The following is an 18,859-nucleotide window of genomic DNA, read 5'->3' on the forward strand; positions in this document are numbered from 1 at the left end:
CAAATTTCTTTGCAAAGTGAATGTATTAGTTTTCGATCGCTGCCATAAGAAATTACCAAAAACATAGTGGCCCAAAGTAACGCAAATTTATTATCTTATATTTCTGTAGTTCAGAAGTCCAACATGAGTCTCACTGGGCTAAAATCCAGGCATTGGAAGGGCTAGAGTCCTTCCTGGAAGCTATAGAAGGGAATTTGTTTCCTTGACTCTTCTAGCTTCCAGAGACACCAGCATTCCTGGGGTGCCCTTCCTCCATCTTCTCCAGTCAGCAACATAGCATCTCTCTGCCTCTGCCTCTGGTGTCACACCTCTTCCTCTGATTCCCTCTTCTGTCTCTCCCTTCCACTTTTAAGGGCTCTTGTGATTTCACTGGGCCCATCTGGACAATCTAGGATTATCTCCCCATTTTATATAGCAACCTTAATTCCATCTTCAATGCAATGAAACACAACATGTTCACAGGTTGTGGGGATTAAGACCTGCACATCATTGGGGGGTGGCATTATTCTGCCTACCACCATGATTATAAGAATTTATACACCCACTAGCAGCGCAAGTGTTTCTGCTGCTCCACATCCTTGGTAACATTTGGTCTTTAAGACATTGGTTTTTGCCAACTGATGGGTGTGAGATGATATCTGATTTTTTTGTTTTAATTTTCATTTCCTTAATTGCTTATGAGACTGAGAACTCTTTTTATATGTTTTCCTCTCCTGTGACTTGGCCATTCATATCCTTTGCCTATTTTCGATTGGGATGTTTGTGTTTTCTTATTGACTTGTAGAATTTACCTCTTTATTCTGGACACTAATTTTTTGTTTAAAAATTTTAAAGTTGCAATCTTAATGTAGTTGATTTTTAAAATTTATTTACTTTATGGTTTATGATTTTTTTTGTTATGGAGAAATCTTTCTTTTTCCCAAGTTCATAAAAATACTCTCCTATATTTTCTCCTAAAAGCATTATGGTTTTGTTTTTCACACTTGTCTTTAGCCCATCTGGAATTTACTTTTGTACATATGAGGAAAGGATCAAAATATATACTTTGTGTATGCATATATAAACAATTGTCCCAGCCCCATTTATTGAGTAGTCAATTGTTTCCCTTCTGATTTGTAGCAACTCTTTCATATCTAAGGTTTCTCATGTGTCTGGGTCTGTTTCTGGGTACTTATCATACCTTTACCAATTATACATTTTCTTAATTTCAATAACTTTATAATAAATCATTACATCTCATAGGGCAAATTTCTTCACCTTCTACTTCAAATTCTTCTTCGCTCCTTTATATAAATTTTACCATTAGTTTGTTAACTTTCTTGAAAAACTAAGTTAGGATGTTGTTTTTTCACACTGAATATATAGACTAACTTGGGATTACCGACATCTTTGTGAAACTCAATCTTCCCATTCAAGAACATGATACAAATTTCCATCTATGTAGTTTTTTTTACGTCTTTCAATAAATACTTGTGGTATCAGCTGTGTCGTATGTATCTTTCATTAAATTGATTCCTAAGTAGTCCATATTTGTTGTTGATATTGTAAATGACGGTTTTTTTCCTAAGATATTTTCAATTTGTCGTCTGGTATTAAGAAAGCAATTGATTTTTGTATGTTGATCTTTCATCCAGCAAAACTTGTTCAAGTCTCTTATCAACAATCTGTCTTTAGAGTCTCTTAGATTTTCTGTATGTAGGTAATCAACTCGTAATCATTGATAATAGCTTTGTTTTTTCTTTCCATCCTTATTCCTTGTATTTCTGTCTTTGTCCTACTTTACTGGCTGGGACCTCCAATACTTTGATGAACAGAACCAGTGTCCACGGGAATCCTTTTGTTATTCCTGTTTGTAAAGAGTATATTTCTAAGAATTCACCATTATGTATGAATATGTTTTTATAGGTTTTTGGTATTTATGTTTTATTAAGTTCCATTAAGTTCCTGTCTGTTTCCTAGTTTGAACATGAATGAGTGCTGAATTTTATTAAATGATTTTTCTCCATCTGTTGACATGACCATATGATGTAATGGAAGAAATGTAAAAAATTAATGCAGTAAATTAATAGATATTCTAATGTTTAATCAATCTTGCAGTCTTGGAAAAAACTCACCTTGGTTCTGATGTATTTTTATGTATATATTGCTGGGTTTGTTTGGCTAACATCTTATTTAGAGCTGTTGCATCTATGTTCTTAAATGAGACTGGCCTGCAATTTTCCTTTCTTGTACTGTCCTTGTCTCTTCTCAGTATCATACTTACTACACATATAAAAAGAATTTAGCACATTCCTGCACACTCTGTTCTCAGAAGCAGTTTGTATAAGATGGGGATTACATCTTCCTTGAATGTTTGATAGAACCTGCTTATCAAATCTTTTGGACAATGCTTTATATATTTCATTATATTGAACTTTATATAGTTTAAGTTTCTGTATTTTTCAGCAGTTTTTTTTTGGCATTTGAATGATCACTTACGACCGGAGTGGACTTATCAGTTATGAGAGACGTATGCTAAAATCTCCCTCCATGAGTATGGATTTGTCAATTTCTCCTTATAATTCTGTCAATCTTTGATATATATTTTTTAAAACTATGTTACTAGATAATTCTGAGAGATCTTGTTGGTAAAGTGTTTCTTTTATCGTAATTTAATTATTCTCTTCGCCTTAAAGTCTATTTTCCCCCCCCAAAGCCCCAGTAGTTAGTTGTATGTCATAGATGCACATCCTTCTAGTTGCTGTACATGGGATGCGACCTCAGCATGGCCGGAGAAGCGGTACGTCGGTGCGCGCCCGGGATCCAAACCGGGGCCGTCAGCAGCGGAGCGCTGACAACTTAACCACCAAGCCACGGGGCCGGCCCCTTAAAGTCTATTTTTGACTAATATTAATATAGCTATGCTATATATTTGGTATATTCTCCCCACCCCACTACCCTCTTTTAAGTTTTTTACTTTAGACATTTATAGATTTCATGTTTTATGTGTGGTTCTTATAGTGACATGTAGCTTGGGATTTGAAAGACAGACCTATCTGTCGACATTTGTCTCTTAACTGCAAAGTTTGTTTCATTAATATTGATGGCAATTATTGGAATATTTGGATTTATTTTTACTACATTATGTTGTGCTTTTTATTTACCTTTGTCTATGCTTTTCTTCTCTCCATTACGGCTTTCTATTGATCAGGTCAGGGTTTTTTTTAATTCCCTCTATTCCTTCTATTTCCTTTTGGTTTTGGTGGTTGTGCTTTAAAAGATAAACATTCTTAACTAACAAAGCAAAATTAATTAATTTCTCTATCACCTCTCTGAACAATGGAAGGATTTTAGAATACCTTACTGAACTTAAAGAGTACATTTTGGATTATTTCCTTAGATCTTTCTTCCGGTTCCTTAATATTCTCTTCAGCTTTGCCTACTTTGCCATTTAACCCATTCCTTGAGGGTTTTTAAAAATTTTGATTAACTTTTTTTTAAATTCTAGAAGTTGTATTTGGTTCTTTAAAAAGTCTACCTAGTCTTTTTCTTTTGACAACGTCTTTTTCTTTTTTCATGTTTCCAATTCCTTCTTGTAGATCTTAAATAATTTTAAACATTTATTTTCTAGTTTCTAGATGACATTTTAAATAAATGAAGTTCTTGGGGGAGAAGTGTCTAATCCTTTTTGGTTTCTGCTGATTCTGATTTATGGTGAGTTGTTTCCTCATATGTTTACATCTTTTTTACTGTGAATTTATTTTTACTGTGGCAGACAGTATACATTTGAATCTTGAACATTTGTGTGGGCAGGCCCAAAGTCACAAACTCTTAGCGACCCCGTGGAGTTCAGTCAGAGAGACAAGCTTACTTCTCACTTGCTTGTGCTGAGGCAGAGTGGGGCTGTGCCTATTGAAATCCCATGCGCAGCTCACTGAGGGTCCAGCTTTAGGCGCCCGTCTCACCTGTAACTCCTCAGCTGGCCTAAGCTTTGCCCCTACATGGTCATTAACACTTAGTTAATCAGGCCCTAATAACCTCCACCTCCTCCCCTCGCCTCCTGGGGAGCCCTAGCTGCAGCTCTTGGGCTCACCTTCTGATGTGGTTCCACCTCTGTCTTTGGCCCCTGGACACTTCCCTGACTTTACTGGGAGCTCATTTGTGCATTTAAAGTTTTTATTATTTTTATTATGTAAATACATTTCTAGGTGTTTTGTGCGGGAGAGTTTTCAGCTTATACAGACCCCATATATTGGCAGAATTTACCCTAAATTTACTTAAAAATATGATCTTTAAGCCTAGTGAAATAATATAATTTCCACTTAATATCAGGTTATGAAAAGAAACATACCTAAAATCAGTTTATTCCTTTCCCCCAGCTCTTTCTCTTTTTAGGTTTACCAGTTTTGCCATATTGTTTGTCATTTAAAAAGTGTGTTTATAAAAGTATAGTTGCAATTCCAGAAGGATTCAAGATGAAATGAGTCGGAATGGACTTGGCTTCTAGAGCCATAGGAATTCTTACTGTGTTGGTTTATCTTGGAATCAGAGAGTAACTTTCTCAGCTTAGACCTGTAAAACTATGTACAAAGGAAAAGTGAAAAAAAGTTTTCTGTACATAAAGGGTGTGAAATAACAAAAGTGCACACAAATGCTGAAATATGCTCTTGCTTCACACCTCTACGCCTGCTATTTCTCCCCCTAACCCGCCTCCCGCCCTTTCATCCCTCAGGGCTACCAATTCCAGTTACAACAGCCAGTCCTCAGAGGACAGTCGCAGCCCCGTTCTCCCCCCTCTTTCCCCTCTGACCCTCCTCCAATTAATCTGCAGTGTAAACTTTTGCGCTTTACTATTGTGCAACGTCCACGTTTCCCTCGCCCTCCCCGCCAGCCCCCGCCCCCCAAATCCAGGGGAACTCCCGTTACCGCAGTGCCACCGGCATTACTCATTCATCCCCATTCAGACTCTCCCAGCGTTTATTAAGGGCTCTCGCCTCCTGCGTCTCACTCGCCTCGCTCCTTCTCCGCTCACTGGAGAGCCTCTGGCCTCGTCCCCTCCCGCCAGCTGTGGGAAGAACTTCGTCTCTCCAGCAATGCTCCTCGCTGCGATTCTGTTTTGCGCTCTCTGGTCTGCAGTGTCGGCCGAGAACTCGGACGATTATGAGCTCATGTATGTGAATCTGGACAACGAAATAGACAATGGACTCCATCCCACTGAGGACCGTAAGTTCATTTTAACTGTTTCTCTGCTAACCCTAATTACATATCCACCTCTTTGGGTCTAAATAGTATACATATACTTCGTAGCCAATGAAATAAGCTAAAAATTAAAGTTTCGCAAAAGAGAGAAGCACTTTAGGAAAGCGGGAGGTTTCAAAAAGTTGTTTCTGTCACAGATACACAATAGGTTGAACTGTATGAAATCGCCGATATTTGCCTCTTCTGAGCTACGGCAATTTCATAAGAGTTCAACTAAATATATACCTGCATGAATGGTTTCTGTCATTCTCAAGATACTTATACGCTGTTTTTCGGAAGCGTCCTTAAGGGGAAGGGGGGTGCTGGGGATGGTCTGTGAATTGGGACCGCCAAGGGAGGTCAGCTTTTTACAAAGCACACCCGAGGAAGGCCTGGGCGGGTCGGTAACGTGTGTTGTGTCCCGCGCTCTAGCCACGCCGTGCGACTGCCGTCGGGAGCACTCGGAGTGGGACAAGCTCTTCACCATGCTGGAGAACTCGCAGATGAGGGAGGGCATGCTGCTGCAGGCCACCGACGACGTCCTCCGGGGCGAGCTGCAGAGGCTGCGGGCGGAGCTGGGCCGGCTGGCCGGCAGCCTGGCGGGGCCGTGCGCGCCCGCGGCCCCCGCGGAGGCCGGGCTGGCCGGCGCGCTGGACGAGCTGCTGCGGGCGAGCCGAGACGCGGGCCGCAGGCTGGCGCGCCTGGAGGGCGCCGGGGCGCAGCGCCCGCAGGAGGCGGGGCGGGCCCTGGGCGCCGTGCTCGAGGAGCTGCGGCAGACGCGAGCGGACCTCCGCGCCGTGCAGGGCTGGGCGGCCGGGCGCTGGCTGCCCGCAGGTAAGGACCCTGCGGCTTTGTTCTCGGAGCGCTCTGCGGGAAGCCAAGTCAGGCAACCCGCTGGGGGACGCTTTAATAGGGGAAACACACATACGGACCTCTGCTTCTCCATGACGGTCAGAGAGCTCAGACACACCATGCTAGGCGGGAAAACTGGCTTTAAAAAGTATTCTCCAGCCCCGAGGAACCCAGAAGATCGCTGTGCACGCAACCACCATAGTCTTGAAATAGACAGCAAGGGCCCGTGACTGACACCCGATCCCACCAGGCGTCGCAGGAGCTCCCTTGACCGATTATAACCGTGACCTCTCTCAGTGGCCGGCTTCTCTCCGTTAGGGATTTCCACTTCTAACTTTAACCTGTCTGCCTTTTGCGGGGAGCTCTGGTTCCTCGGGCTATTTCAGGCCCAGCCTAACTTTTAGAGACGTTTTCCAATCCCTGGGCCGGCCCCACCTCCCCGCTGTTGCTGAGCAAGAGACTTGGGGACGAAGCTGATCTCCCGGAGGAGTTAGTGGAATTCCTGAGGGGTCCCCCAGCCCCCGGAGGTCTGTAGAATTAGCGCGAGAGTGGAGGTCCGATGATCTGCGGCTTGGGATAAACCGGCCGTTGCGGGATCCACAGTGGAAGAGGCAGATGTGGGAGCCAGTTGGTACCCTGGCCCCACCCCAGGGATCTGGAGGATCACGGCCAAACAGGAGAGAGGCGGTTCAGACTAGATGCATCTTGCCAAAGTCCATGTGGTACTACTGGAATCTCCAAACACGTGTGGGCCCGAAATAATACATTTTAAAGATGGTTAAAAGAAATAGAGAAGATTTGGAACCAGGTGACACTCCTTTAGAAAGCAAAATTTCTAAGAAATGGTGATGCAACCATCATTTGTCGTTTATATTAGAAAATCAGTGTCCTAGGTAAGAAAATATAACTTTTTTTGTGTGTGTGTGTGAGGAAGATCAGCCCTGAGCTAACATCCATGCTAATCCTCCTCTTTTTGCTGAGGAAGACGGGCTCTGAGCTAACATCTATTGCCAATCTTCCTCCTCCTTTTTTCCCCCAAAGCCCCAGTAGATAGTTGTATGTCATAGTTGCACATCCTTCTAGTTGCTGTATGTGGGACGCGGCCTCAGCATGGCCGAACAAGTGGTGCGTTGGTGTGCGCCCGGCATCCGAACCTGGGCTGCCAGTAGTACAGCGCGTTCACTTAACCGCTAAGCCACAGGGCCGGCCCTGTGGCTATTTTAATGGATGAAATTTCTTGTCTTTTGCAAACTAGGTATAGTCATTGTACATAGAACCAAAAAACTGAAGAATTATGCAATTTTCATCTTCACTTGTGAATACTAGTTAGAGCAGAAGAAAGATGTATTTCTGAATTCTAAAATGTTAATTTCTTATTACATCCAATATTACTTTACCCACATGCTTTGATTTCTCCTCCCTTGGTTTCCTGCCAGCTTGGCTCCTAAAGGATTTCTAATCATTCTGTTGTCGGCCTCCTAAGAACCTGGTTTTCATTTTGTTTGGTCTTTGATAATATAATCAGAAAAATCTATTAGTTAAAAGCCATTTCGTGTGACAGTTTCTGATATTTTAAAGAGATGTCAAGAGACTCAATTACTGGTCCCCAAAAGAAGCCACAAAAACCCTGCCCCCATGCAGTTCCAGTCCATGAACTCACACAGCCAGCGCAGCCCGCAGAGGAAGCTGGGTCTCGGAGAGGCAATGGAGGAATGCTTTGGAATGCAATGCTGACCGCCTGGGCTTATTTAAACAGGAAATCAGTTAATTAGATTGCAGTAGGCGCCCTCTTGAACACTACTTTACTGAAACATTACAGAGAATATCTCAAATGCCCATGCATATGCTGATCTTTTGTTCCATGATCTTTGTTTGATTTAATTAATCCAGTTTGTTGATTTAAATGCACCTACCAATTTCATTTGAGGAAAAAAATCAATGTCTTATTAAAAATTAATTTTAAAAAATCTTCAAAAATTCAAATTATTCAGTAAAAAAGTTAATACCGAAGTGTGACGGGACCAATTTTGCGCTTTAGTATTGTAGTTACTTTCAGAGGATTTTCTGAATCTCACTATTTCTTTGACTATTACTAAAGGATAAGGTCCCCATCTGCTCCAGTTTTTCAGGACAGAGCCTAGCCCTCCGCCCCTTGCCCACGTTTAGCTTCGTTGACCACACTTTGCGTGGATGTTTGGTTCCTGCAAGTTCCATTCAACAGTTAGTCTTTAAATGCTCTGCGAGTTTGCTTTTCAAAGCTGTCTTATGGCAAATCTTCTTTAGGTTGTTATAAAGTGAATACTTAGCCCTAATTTAGATTTAAAAAAATTCTTTATCTGATCTTTCACACATAGATGAGGTTAGCATAAAGCAGAGCTCGCTTGTTAAAGGTTTTATCATGTGGTTTCCCAGAGACACCTGGAACGTCTTCACTTCAACATCTCCAGGTCCCTGAGTGGACACGTGACCTGGAGATGGACAGAGGTGGGAGTTTACTGAGCTCCCAACCCCCGAGTTTGAGAGTCTCCTTCTAAGTTCTTTAGCATGTTCTCCACCAGGCCCCTTGAAAGAACTTTTCCTTAAAGTTTTTCTACTACTGTTTAAATGGTATTTATAAACATATGGACAAAGTAAGAGTTTTTAAGCATATCCTTGGTCTATGCAGCTCTTGAGGGCTACACACTTGTAGCTTACAGACTTGCAGAATATTAGAAGGAGAATGGAAGAGACTTTTACAGATAACTGTAAAGTTTGGAGAGGTTATGGGACGTATCAAAAGCTACACAGCTTACTAGTAGTAAAACAAACTGAATTTCAGCTCTTGTAGCCAAATCCAGGGGTCTTCTACCATTAAGAGGCAAGGCAGAGTGCTGGCTAAGGGTGTGGCCTCTGCAGCCAGAGTGCCCAAGTTCAAGCCCTGGTTTTACCACTGATCAGCTACATAAGCATAGCCAGTGACTTAGGGCTTTATGCCTCAGTTTTCTCATCTGTAAAATGGGAATATTAACACTTTCTCTTAGGGTTGCTGTGAGGATTAAACGGTTATATAAAGTGACTAGAATAGTATCTGGCACATAGTGAGTACTTGATGGGAGTTAGTCATCATTATTACACATTGTTGTCTTTCACAAGTAGTTTTCTACAAACTTTGCAAAGTTTACAAATATCTGAGAACACGTGGTATATTAAAGTGTGTTCAGCAACAACATGACTGTCCTAGAGTTTTGTTTAAAAATGCATGTTGATAATGGCTAAACGAGGTGAGCTAGGTCCATTGCATTTCACAAATTTTTTATTCTGGGAGCTTGGTGAAGTCAAGAAAACAGAAACAAGTTTGGCTTTAAGGTCCTGGAAATTACAGTGTCATTGTTTGAAGTTAAAGCATAGTGATTCAACATTTAAAAAAAAGTTGTAATAAAGAAAATAAGCTAATTGGGAGGGGAAGTCGTTATTAAAACGTAGTTTTCATTATTTTGCGGGTTTGGACAGTTTGGCTCCTCTGCACACCTTCTTCTCCATTTAGCTGCTCATTGGGTAAGACCATTGCCTTCCTTATTCCTGTGGGCTTTGCTTTGCAGAGTCTACACTTGAGTCCCCTCAAGTCATAGCGTGATGCTGCATATAATTTTCAGTTGTAGTCATTAAAATGCCTAATGCCGGAATCATTTCTGAATGAATTTATGTTTTCTCTCATATTCTTCTTACTTTCTTGCTACTCTAGGTTGTGAAACAGCGATTTTATTCCCAATGCGTTCCAAGAAGATTTTTGGAAGTGTGCATCCCACGACACCATTGAAGCTTGAGTCTTTTAGCGCCTGCATTTGGGTCAAAGCCACAGATGTATTAAACAAAACCATCCTCTTTTCCTATGGCACAAAGAGGAATCCATACGAGATCCAGCTGTACCTCAGCTCTCAGTCCATAGTGTTTGTGGTGGGTGGAGAGGAGAACAAGCTCGTTGCTGATACTGTGATTTCCCTGGGAAGGTGGACCCATCTGTGCAGCACCTGGAATTCAGAGAAAGGGCGCGCGTCCTTGTGGGTAGACGGCGAGCTGGTGGCTTCCACTCTCGAGATGGCCACAGGTCACGTTCTTCCCGAGGGAGGAATCCTGCAGATCGGCCAAGAAAAGAACGGCTGCTGTGTGGGCGGTGGTTTCGATGAAACATTAGCCTTTTCTGGAAGACTCACTGGCTTCAATATCTGGGATCGTGTTCTCAGCAATGAAGAGATAAGGGAGACTGGAGGAGCAGAGTCTTGTCACATCCGGGGAAATGTTGTTGGGTGGGGAGTCACAGAGATTCAGCCACATGGAGGAGCTCAGTATGTGTCATAAGTGTTGTGAAACTCCACTGGAAGCCAAAGAGGGAAACTCACATTTTAAACATATGCCAGTTGGGAAGGTCTAAAAACCTCAAGGCATGTTAAAAACCCTTGAGACTAATGAAGGAGAGAGTTAAGATCCATCTTTATTTATCTTGGCAAAATCTGAATAAACAGTTGAAGGGAAGATGTTGGAGAAGGCTTTTGGGGATATTGTTACTAGAATTTATGCCGCGGTGCTTTCAGATTAATGCTGTGTCTTTGTCAGATAAACTCTCAAATAATTAAAAAGGACCGTATCGTTGAACAGAAGGACAACTGTTTTACTTTTCTTTGGTTAATTTTGTTTTGGCCAGAGATGAATTTTACATTGGAAGAAGAATAAAATAACATTTGTTGTCCATTGTTCATTGTTATTGGTATGTACCTTATTACAAAAAAATGATGATAAAATGTATTTATACTACAATGTGACTTAACAATTACAAATGTAGTTTATGTGTTATAATTGAATGTCACTTTTTTGAGAAGATAGTTATATAAGTTATATTGTAAAATGGCTTTGTATTAATTTTATTAAGACTATTTTTGTAAAGCTCTACTGTAAATAAAATATTTTATAAAACTAGCCGGTGTCATCTAAATATAAATTTAATAGATGTTTTGGAGCAAATCTACAGTTTTGTTTTTTCACCTAAAGCAGGCAATTAGTTTTTGGATACTAATCTATTATGTAAATAGTAATAGTTAACATTGTTAGAAACAAACTATGGAGTTGTTTCAGCTTTGGCTTCCTACAGATCATAAGCAAAAAAGATAATCTTGCCTAAGTCAACTCATCTCTCTGGATTTTAGTTTTCTCAACTGAGAAACAAAGAATTGAGAAAATAATGATATCCAAGTCTCTTCCAATTTGATGATTCTCCAAGCATGAACAACTGGCTGTCCTGTGTAACATGGAAAAACAAAGGAATTTTCAGAGTTCCCTGGATGCCCATGACGCCTGCAAGAGATGGCTTAGGACTGTTATTTGGGAGATCTAAGAATCTGGAAAAGAAACAGTGACCCTTGCCCTCAAAGCACACCCCATTCTTTTACCTATACACAAAGGAGAGGACAGTGAAGCTCCTTACCCCTACAGATGGGAGGTAACTCTACCACACTAGTGTCCTCCTGTACAGGCCATGCAGGGCTGGAGAAGTGCATCACAAAGCCACTTTTGAACGTCAGTGGGAAATATCGTAGAACCACAGAGATGGTGCATCCACCTAAAGATAGGGCCTGAACAACCACAGGTCATCTGTTCATGAGGTTTGGAGAATAGGACCAGGAGTAATTATCAAACCACATTTTGTTACTAACTAGCTGTGTGTCCTTAGACAAGTTACTTAACTCCTCTGGGACTTCTCAGTAAAAGGAGGGATTGGATTCTCAGTGCCTTTCAGCAATAAAATCCCATGTATCTAGGAATCTTTGAGGATGCTCATGTTATCAGTATAGCTTCATCCCGCTCATGAGATCCACAAAACCTGGCTTATGGGTCTCTAAGGAAATCATTCACAGTTCTGAGGTGCTAGGCCAGTCTCAGACCCTTGGAGATCATGTAATTCAAAGTTGCAGGCCCAGCGGCCACATGCAAGGCCCTGTTTAGCCATTGTCTGTGTGACTTGAATGCTCGGCTGGAAGAAGAAATACCGGACCAACCTTCAGTGGTGAATTAGGCATGCTTTCAATTCCTTTCCACATTTCAGCATGAACTAGATCTGTTCAAGAGACCTAAGAGGATGCAGGCCAGGATATATGCAAACTCGTATGCTGACAGTGTTAAATGTAATGGAACTTTTAATTCTTTTTACAGGAATTACATGTTGAGGGCAGAGAAGAAACAGAAGAAAATAAAGTAATTCATGGGTTACAAAAGTAGAAATTTTATCTGCTACAAAAGTAAGTCTGGATAAGTGTTCTAGGGACCTCTAATTGTTCCCTGATATCTATTCTCTTTCTTTTCCTAACTAACAGAGTTCTAGGTTTAATGGTACATGTGGCCATTCAGAGTCAAGTCTATATTTTCCAGCATCAATTGCAGCTAGGTGTGGCCATCTGAGTAAGTTCTGGCTGACATTGAAATATTGAATGTGATTCCCTTCCCCATTCTCCTTCCAACTGATTGGAATATAGTAATGATGGTTGGAATTTCAGTAGCCATCTTAGACCATGAGATTCAGCCAAATGATATAGAAGGGTGGATCTCTGATGTGAAGCTGCCTTGCCAGCCCTGGGCTCCCTGTCCCTGGACTTTTACATGAGAGAAAAATACATCTCTCTCTTCTTTAATCCACTGTTGGTTGACCACCTAATCTAATGCTAATCCAGTAGAGCAATTTTTTTTAATTAAAAAGACCATGCACTTTATTCCCGCAAAACAGTCATGGTCTATACTTAGAAAATGTGTTTTACAAATTCTCAGGAATTAGCTATCTGACTTTTCTTTTTACTAACTAATAACATTTAATGAGTTTTGGAATACACAGTGTCAGCAAAAGGACGCAGTCAGAAACGTGTAAAACTGAGGTGGGTTATCCAAAAAGAGACAGCAGCATGTTGGCCTGCTTTAGCACACCGGCAAAGAGGTCATTCACCAGAATCGTGGCTGAGGGCATTACGATATTAGGGCATGGGAAATAATGGTTCAACACGACTCGAGTTAGGAGGAGGAACAATATGTGTGTGACCAATGATAATACTTTATATACATATGTATATGCATTTACAGCGTTATGTGTGTGTGCTAGAGTGACCAGCTGTCCTGGCTGGCCTAGGGCCATCCCAGCCTTAGCACTGAGAGTCCTGTGTCCCTGGAAACCCTTCAGTTCCAGGCAAATTGGGAGAGTTTATCACTTTGTCACTCTAGTACATACTTATGTATGTCAGTAGAGGAACGTTTCTGCAGAGATAGTATATGAACAAAACAGAGTTGATATATTTTCCTTGTCTATTACAATATAGATTGGCTTTTAATTAAGTATTAATTACTTTAAAATATATCAACAATATTTGACTACTAAGTTTATATTGTAGAATTTTAGAGCTTGGTATTTACAATTACTTAATTAACTTCACTTTAACAAAGAATTAGATTTGAAAACAAAGAAGAAATTGTAATTGATTTTTATTTTATCTCTTGTTAAATTTTATATCAGAAAGCTTACTAAGAAGCATACTAAGGCCAAATGTTTCCAAAACTGTCTTTTAGACACTTGAGAAATAACACTCATAAAGTTAAAAATCTTGGTCAAAGTAATTGTATACATTCACTTATATATTCCTGGATTCAGTAAACTTGAAAACTTAGATCGCTGACCCTTGCATTCAAATCTGGGTGTTTTATAAATCTAGAGTGTAGAAGAGAGCTTGCTGGGCTTAGGGTCAGAAATCTAGCATTCCAATCTTAGCACCATCACCTACTAACTGTAAGAAGTTGGGCTTGCCAACTATGAGTTTCAAATTAGCCAAGAAATTAGGGCTAACAGGACTTGCCTTCCTTGCTGAAGGGTTATTATGAAAATGACATAAAAACAGATAGTGTGTCTAAAAGAGCTTTCTAAACCATAAAATAATATTTGAAATAAAATAGTTAATCTTAAAAATGTTTTTCCAAGTTGTTCCCAGTGGATTAAATAAAAAATAAGCAAATAAATAAGAATATAAACAAACATGAAGATTCCCTTACGTTGTGGGTAAATCATTCTCAGAGTCCAGCACTGGATGTTCATATCCGTGCAGGCCGTATTCTACTTCACAGCAGCACCTGCTGGTGGAGGCCAGAAGCTGCAAACCCTGGCACACATCTGATCTGAGATTTAGGTAGCTTTTTAGAAGACGTCCTTTCCTGTTTCAAGACGTGTCTCTATTTCTTGATCCACATTGGGCTGGCTTTTTACAACATTATGTTTAATAATTCCCTATGTGTATTAATATTCAGGTTGAATATTCTTAATAAGATTGCTTAGGAGCCTGTTTCCTAGAATATTTGATTAATAAATTCTTTCCCAGCAACCTCTAATATGGTGGACTTAAAACCTTTTCCTTTAAGAGTAGTTGTATCATGAATTTTTAATGGCCAATTATCTCCCAGGGATTATGAAGCTCCACAAATGGATATGGTTCGGCCTTCAGTATTTTCATATGGGTCTGGCATATGGCATATGATACTCTATCAGTGATGACACCAACGATGATGATGACAATGATGATATTAAGAAGAATCATAGTAACCATGATGAACTACGGGTCCGGCATTGTGTGAAGTATGGCTTCACATCTATTTAAGCCTCACATCCACCCTATGTGGTACATATTGTTACTGCCATAATAAATGGTGGTCAGTTTTCTATCTCCATTTTTTCTGAGACAGCTCACCAATCAGTGGTTTAAATTTTATCTCCCATTGAGAAAGAAATGAGGTGAATTTATCATAATTAACTAGACAGTCTAGTTTCTAGGCTATTGCCAATAAGTCAGAAAGGAATTCGGACTCTTGCTGAGACAATATTACATTTTCTCTCCAAAGACTTTCTATTTAACTTTCAAATCATTTGAGGTCACCTTGTTACTTGTGCCAGAGAACTATGTAAAAGGCATGTTGACAGAAAGCCATATTTCCTTATTGTGACCACTGATTCAGGAATGCAGAGGAAGGGATACCACTGCTTTCGTTTTGATGGCAGTGCTGTGCATTGCATCGCCGACTTCCAAAGCAAAATCTGGAGAGAGTCTCCCCGCAGGCCCTCAAACAATCCCTTACGTTTGGAGATACCCTCATTTTAGGGGTTTTCAATAGTACTGTAAACTTCTTGGGTGAAAGATGTGGTAACTCACACTGCACTAAGCATTAGTCATGCTTTTATATTCCAATACTGGACAGGTTCTACAGAGCATCTTCACGTGGCAAAGAACAAATCTGGAGAATTACTCGGGACCACTGAAAAACAACTCTCCCACTCTGAAAAGGTTTTGTTATAAAATATTAAATTACCTCTGATATGATTTAAGCAGAAAACAAATTCATTACCCAAGTGACATCCTGTCTTATCTTTTAACTCAAGGGGAAGCATTCAATATTTCCCCATTAAGTATGATTTTAGTTGTAGGTTTTTTGTAGATATCTTTTATTAAATTAAGGATGTTCCCTTCTATTGCTAGTTTGCCAAGAGACCTTTTTTTTTATCACGAACAGATTTTGCATTTTACAAAAGGAGATATTTAAAGTTTTGCTTATTTAGGTCTTTATTCCACATGAAATTAATCTATGCATGTTCTGATATGGACAGTTGTCCCAGAACCATTTATTGAATAGTCTATCCTTACCCATCGTGAAGATTCTCCACCATATATGCATTTTCCAAGTATGCGTGGATTTGTTTTTTGCCTCTATTCTGTTCCATGGGCCGTTTACCTGTTCTTGCACCACTGAGACACCGTTGTAATTACTATGATTTTACAATGTCTTGATGTCTGGTATGGAAATTATTACCTCCCCCTCCTCTCCAACAACCCCCATCTTCTCTTTCTGCAAAATTGTTTTGGCTATCTGTTCCACTTTATCTTACTTGTGATGTTAAAATCAGCTTGTCTTCTTTCATGGACATCTTTGTTGGGATTTTATTAAAATTTCATTGAATTTATAGATTAATTTAGAGAAAATTGCCGTTTGCTACATCCATGAACATGATTTATTGCTCCATTTGCTTATCTTTTATTTAATTACTTTCAATAAAATTTTATTTTATGATTTTATTCTCAGAATTTACACAATCTTTTTCTCTAGCTGTCTTGTATTTTGCTACTTTAATATTTTCAATATTACATTTCAATTTATTATTCCTGATGTATAGGAAAACAATTGGTTTCTATAAATTGATCTCACTTCCAGGAACTTTACTAAAATTTCTCTTATTATGTTCAAGAATTAACTAGAGAATACTTGGATTTTCTACTATAAGTAATCATATTTTTTAGAAATAATGATTGTTTTGTCACTTCCTTTCTGACTCTTATAATCAGAATTATATAGTGCCACAGTAAATAGAAGTAGATATAGTGGCATTCTTGTCTCATTCCTGACTTTAAAAGAAAGCTTCTAATGTTTCACCATTACATATATATCCTCTTAATTATATATATATCCTCTTAATCACTTTAAGGAAGTTCCTCAAAATTCCTAGTTTTCAAAAAAATTGTTTTTTTCCATGAATGGGTACTGAATTTCACGAGATGCTTTTACTGATCACATGACTTTTTTCCCCTTTAGTCTTTTACTGTGGGGCATTTCATTTCGAATATTAAGCCATCTTTGAATGCCTGGGATAAACTAAACTTAGTTATTATGAATTTTATAAAGTGAGAAGAACAATAGTTCCTCCCTCATAAGATATTGGGAGAGTTATAGGAGTTAAAATACGAGTACCTGGTACAGAGTAAGCATTCAGCAAATGTTAAGTGTTATTTTCTTTAAGCATTTCTAGAGTCATTTTGATAAAATTTTTGTTTGTGATTTGTGCATCTATGTTCATAATTAAGATGCGCCTGTATTTTCCTTTCTTATATTGTCCTTGCCTGGTGTTGATATCATGGCTCTATTAGCCTTGCAGAATTAGTTGGCTGAATTGATTATCTGAAAAAGTTTAGATAAGATTGTAATTATTCCTTGTGCATTCATTCTACTTTGCCTGTAAAACTGTGTAAGGCAGTTTTTTTTTTTTTTGTGGGTTGATTTAAAAATAATGATAGAATTGTCATATTTGATGTAGGGATATTAGGTTTTCTATCTCCTTTGCTCTCAAATACAAATCAAGGCAACACTCTGCTCATGCCTCTAATCCTTTCTCCAAAAGGAAGGACTTTTCATAATTTCCTTCTCAGTGGAAGAGTTCAGAGAATACAAAACATTTGTCTATTTGTTTAGAGAAATAGGGTCTAAACAATTTGAATAAAACGAATTTGTATTTACATTTAATGTAAAAGTAAACACTCTTACTTATATATAAGCATTAATAATGAGAAGTAGCAAAAAATTGGCTTAGGTATATGCTTCAGGGTGTATACATAAGCTCATTTGAGAAAAGTCTCTCCTGATTGACTTATAAGCATAAACAAGGCATTTGGTTTGGAATCAGGGACAGACATGTATAATACAATTGAAAAAATATGGTCAATGGAATGATATCAACCAAGCATAAGCGGCAGTTACCACTGGCACACCACAAGGCTTGCCTGGCCCCATGTGGTCTACTTTTTCATTAGTGTTTTAAAATGAAGTTAGTTCTGTTCGTGTTTTATGAAGGTTCTGTTCATAAAATTTACAGATGACAAGAACCTCGAAAGAACTTCCGATACATTAGGATGGAGAATCATCATCCAATAAGATCTTGGCATGCCAAAGCAATGGGCCGAATCTCTGAAGAAGAAAGTGTAAAGAGATAAAAGTAAATACATAAGGCTGTTTTTTGGTACCCAGTATTCATTTACATCACTGTTGGCAACAGCCCTGGATTTCTTTTGGATATCTACTTCCCATCCATGTGGTTCCGCTGCAGGTGACTCCCATCTCCTGTTTTGAGGGTAGCTCATGACACAAGCCTGGCCAACTGAGGTATTGTATCTTCTGGCAACAATGATGGATTGGTTTAGAATTGGGCATGTGGCCCATATCAGGTCAAACAGAAACAATAAGACTGGATACGGAGCTCCTTTTGCTTAATTGGTATCATGCTGATTTGAGCTGGAAGCTGCAGAAGCCCATAGCATGGAACATGAAAGTGAAACCAATCCACAGAGAGCAGAGCTGAGTAATTTTGGGGGACCACCATTGAGCCCTGAATCAAGCCATATGGGAAGTCTGATCCACTCACGCAGTTTTCAGTCACGTATTCCAATGAGGAGTTGTTCCCCCTCCTCTTCCTTCTCTTCTTCTTGTTTTTGTTCTTCTCCTCCTCCTCCTTCGCTTCTTCCTTTTCCTCTTCCCCTTGCCCTTTCTCCTCCTCTTCTTCTTCTCCTTTTCCTTCTTCTTCTTCTTCTCTTCTATTTCATCTTCATCATCATCATCATCAAGTCATTTATACCTGCGGTTTTTGTTACTTAAAATACTACTAATTGGTAAAATGGAATAATAATAGGACTTCTGTTATGGAATTCTTGTGAGGATTAAATGATATAATTGGTAAAAAATACAGTATTTGGCATAAAGAGAGCATAGAACAAATTTTGTCCATCGTAGTTATTATAATTATTATTGTTATCATTGAATGGATGATCATTTGGTGGGACTTCAAGCTTTGCCTGGGTGACTGAGCTAAATCATGTTTAATGTGTCAACCTAAGATTCTACAATTTTATAATTCTAGTCTTGTAAAAAGTTGGATGAAATCAAATAACTGAAATACTTTAGCATATTCTGTAGAAGTAGAAAA

The 18,859-nt window shown here is 39.4% G+C and overlaps 2 protein-coding genes across 2 annotated transcripts in view; one reads left to right on the forward strand and one right to left on the reverse strand.

Moving 5' to 3' along the window:
• The window catches only part of VEPH1 (ventricular zone expressed PH domain containing 1), a 202,995-nt gene that overhangs the window by 144,696 nt on the left and 39,440 nt on the right, over positions 1-18,859 (reverse strand). The gene's annotated exons all lie outside the window — the stretch shown is intronic.
• Positions 5,011-11,011, forward strand: PTX3 (pentraxin 3). Its single transcript, XM_058556449.1, has 3 exons — positions 5,011-5,202; positions 5,650-6,051; positions 9,791-11,011. Exons 1-3 carry the CDS (start codon positions 5,073-5,075, stop codon positions 10,402-10,404), a joined length of 1,146 nt encoding a protein of 381 aa, XP_058412432.1. The 5' UTR covers positions 5,011-5,072; the 3' UTR covers positions 10,405-11,011.

The sequence above is a fragment of the Diceros bicornis genome, chromosome 15, assembly GCF_020826845.1.
Source record: "Diceros bicornis minor isolate mBicDic1 chromosome 15, mDicBic1.mat.cur, whole genome shotgun sequence".
Classification (NCBI taxonomy): domain Eukaryota; kingdom Metazoa; phylum Chordata; class Mammalia; order Perissodactyla; family Rhinocerotidae; genus Diceros; species Diceros bicornis.

What these genes read in the sequence shown, in the direction of transcription:
- PTX3 (XM_058556449.1), top strand. Translation starts at nt 5,073, where the DNA reads ATGCTCCTCGCTGCGATTCTGTTTTGCGCTCTCTGGTCTGCAGTGTCG. An exon ending in ACTCCATCCCACTGAGGACC is followed by an intron (nt 5,203 to 5,649) that starts GTAAGTTCATTT and finishes CCCGCGCTCTAG; the next exon opens with CCACGCCGTGCGACTGCCGT. An exon ending in CGGGCGCTGGCTGCCCGCAG is followed by an intron (nt 6,052 to 9,790) that starts GTAAGGACCCTG and finishes TTGCTACTCTAG; the next exon opens with GTTGTGAAACAGCGATTTTA.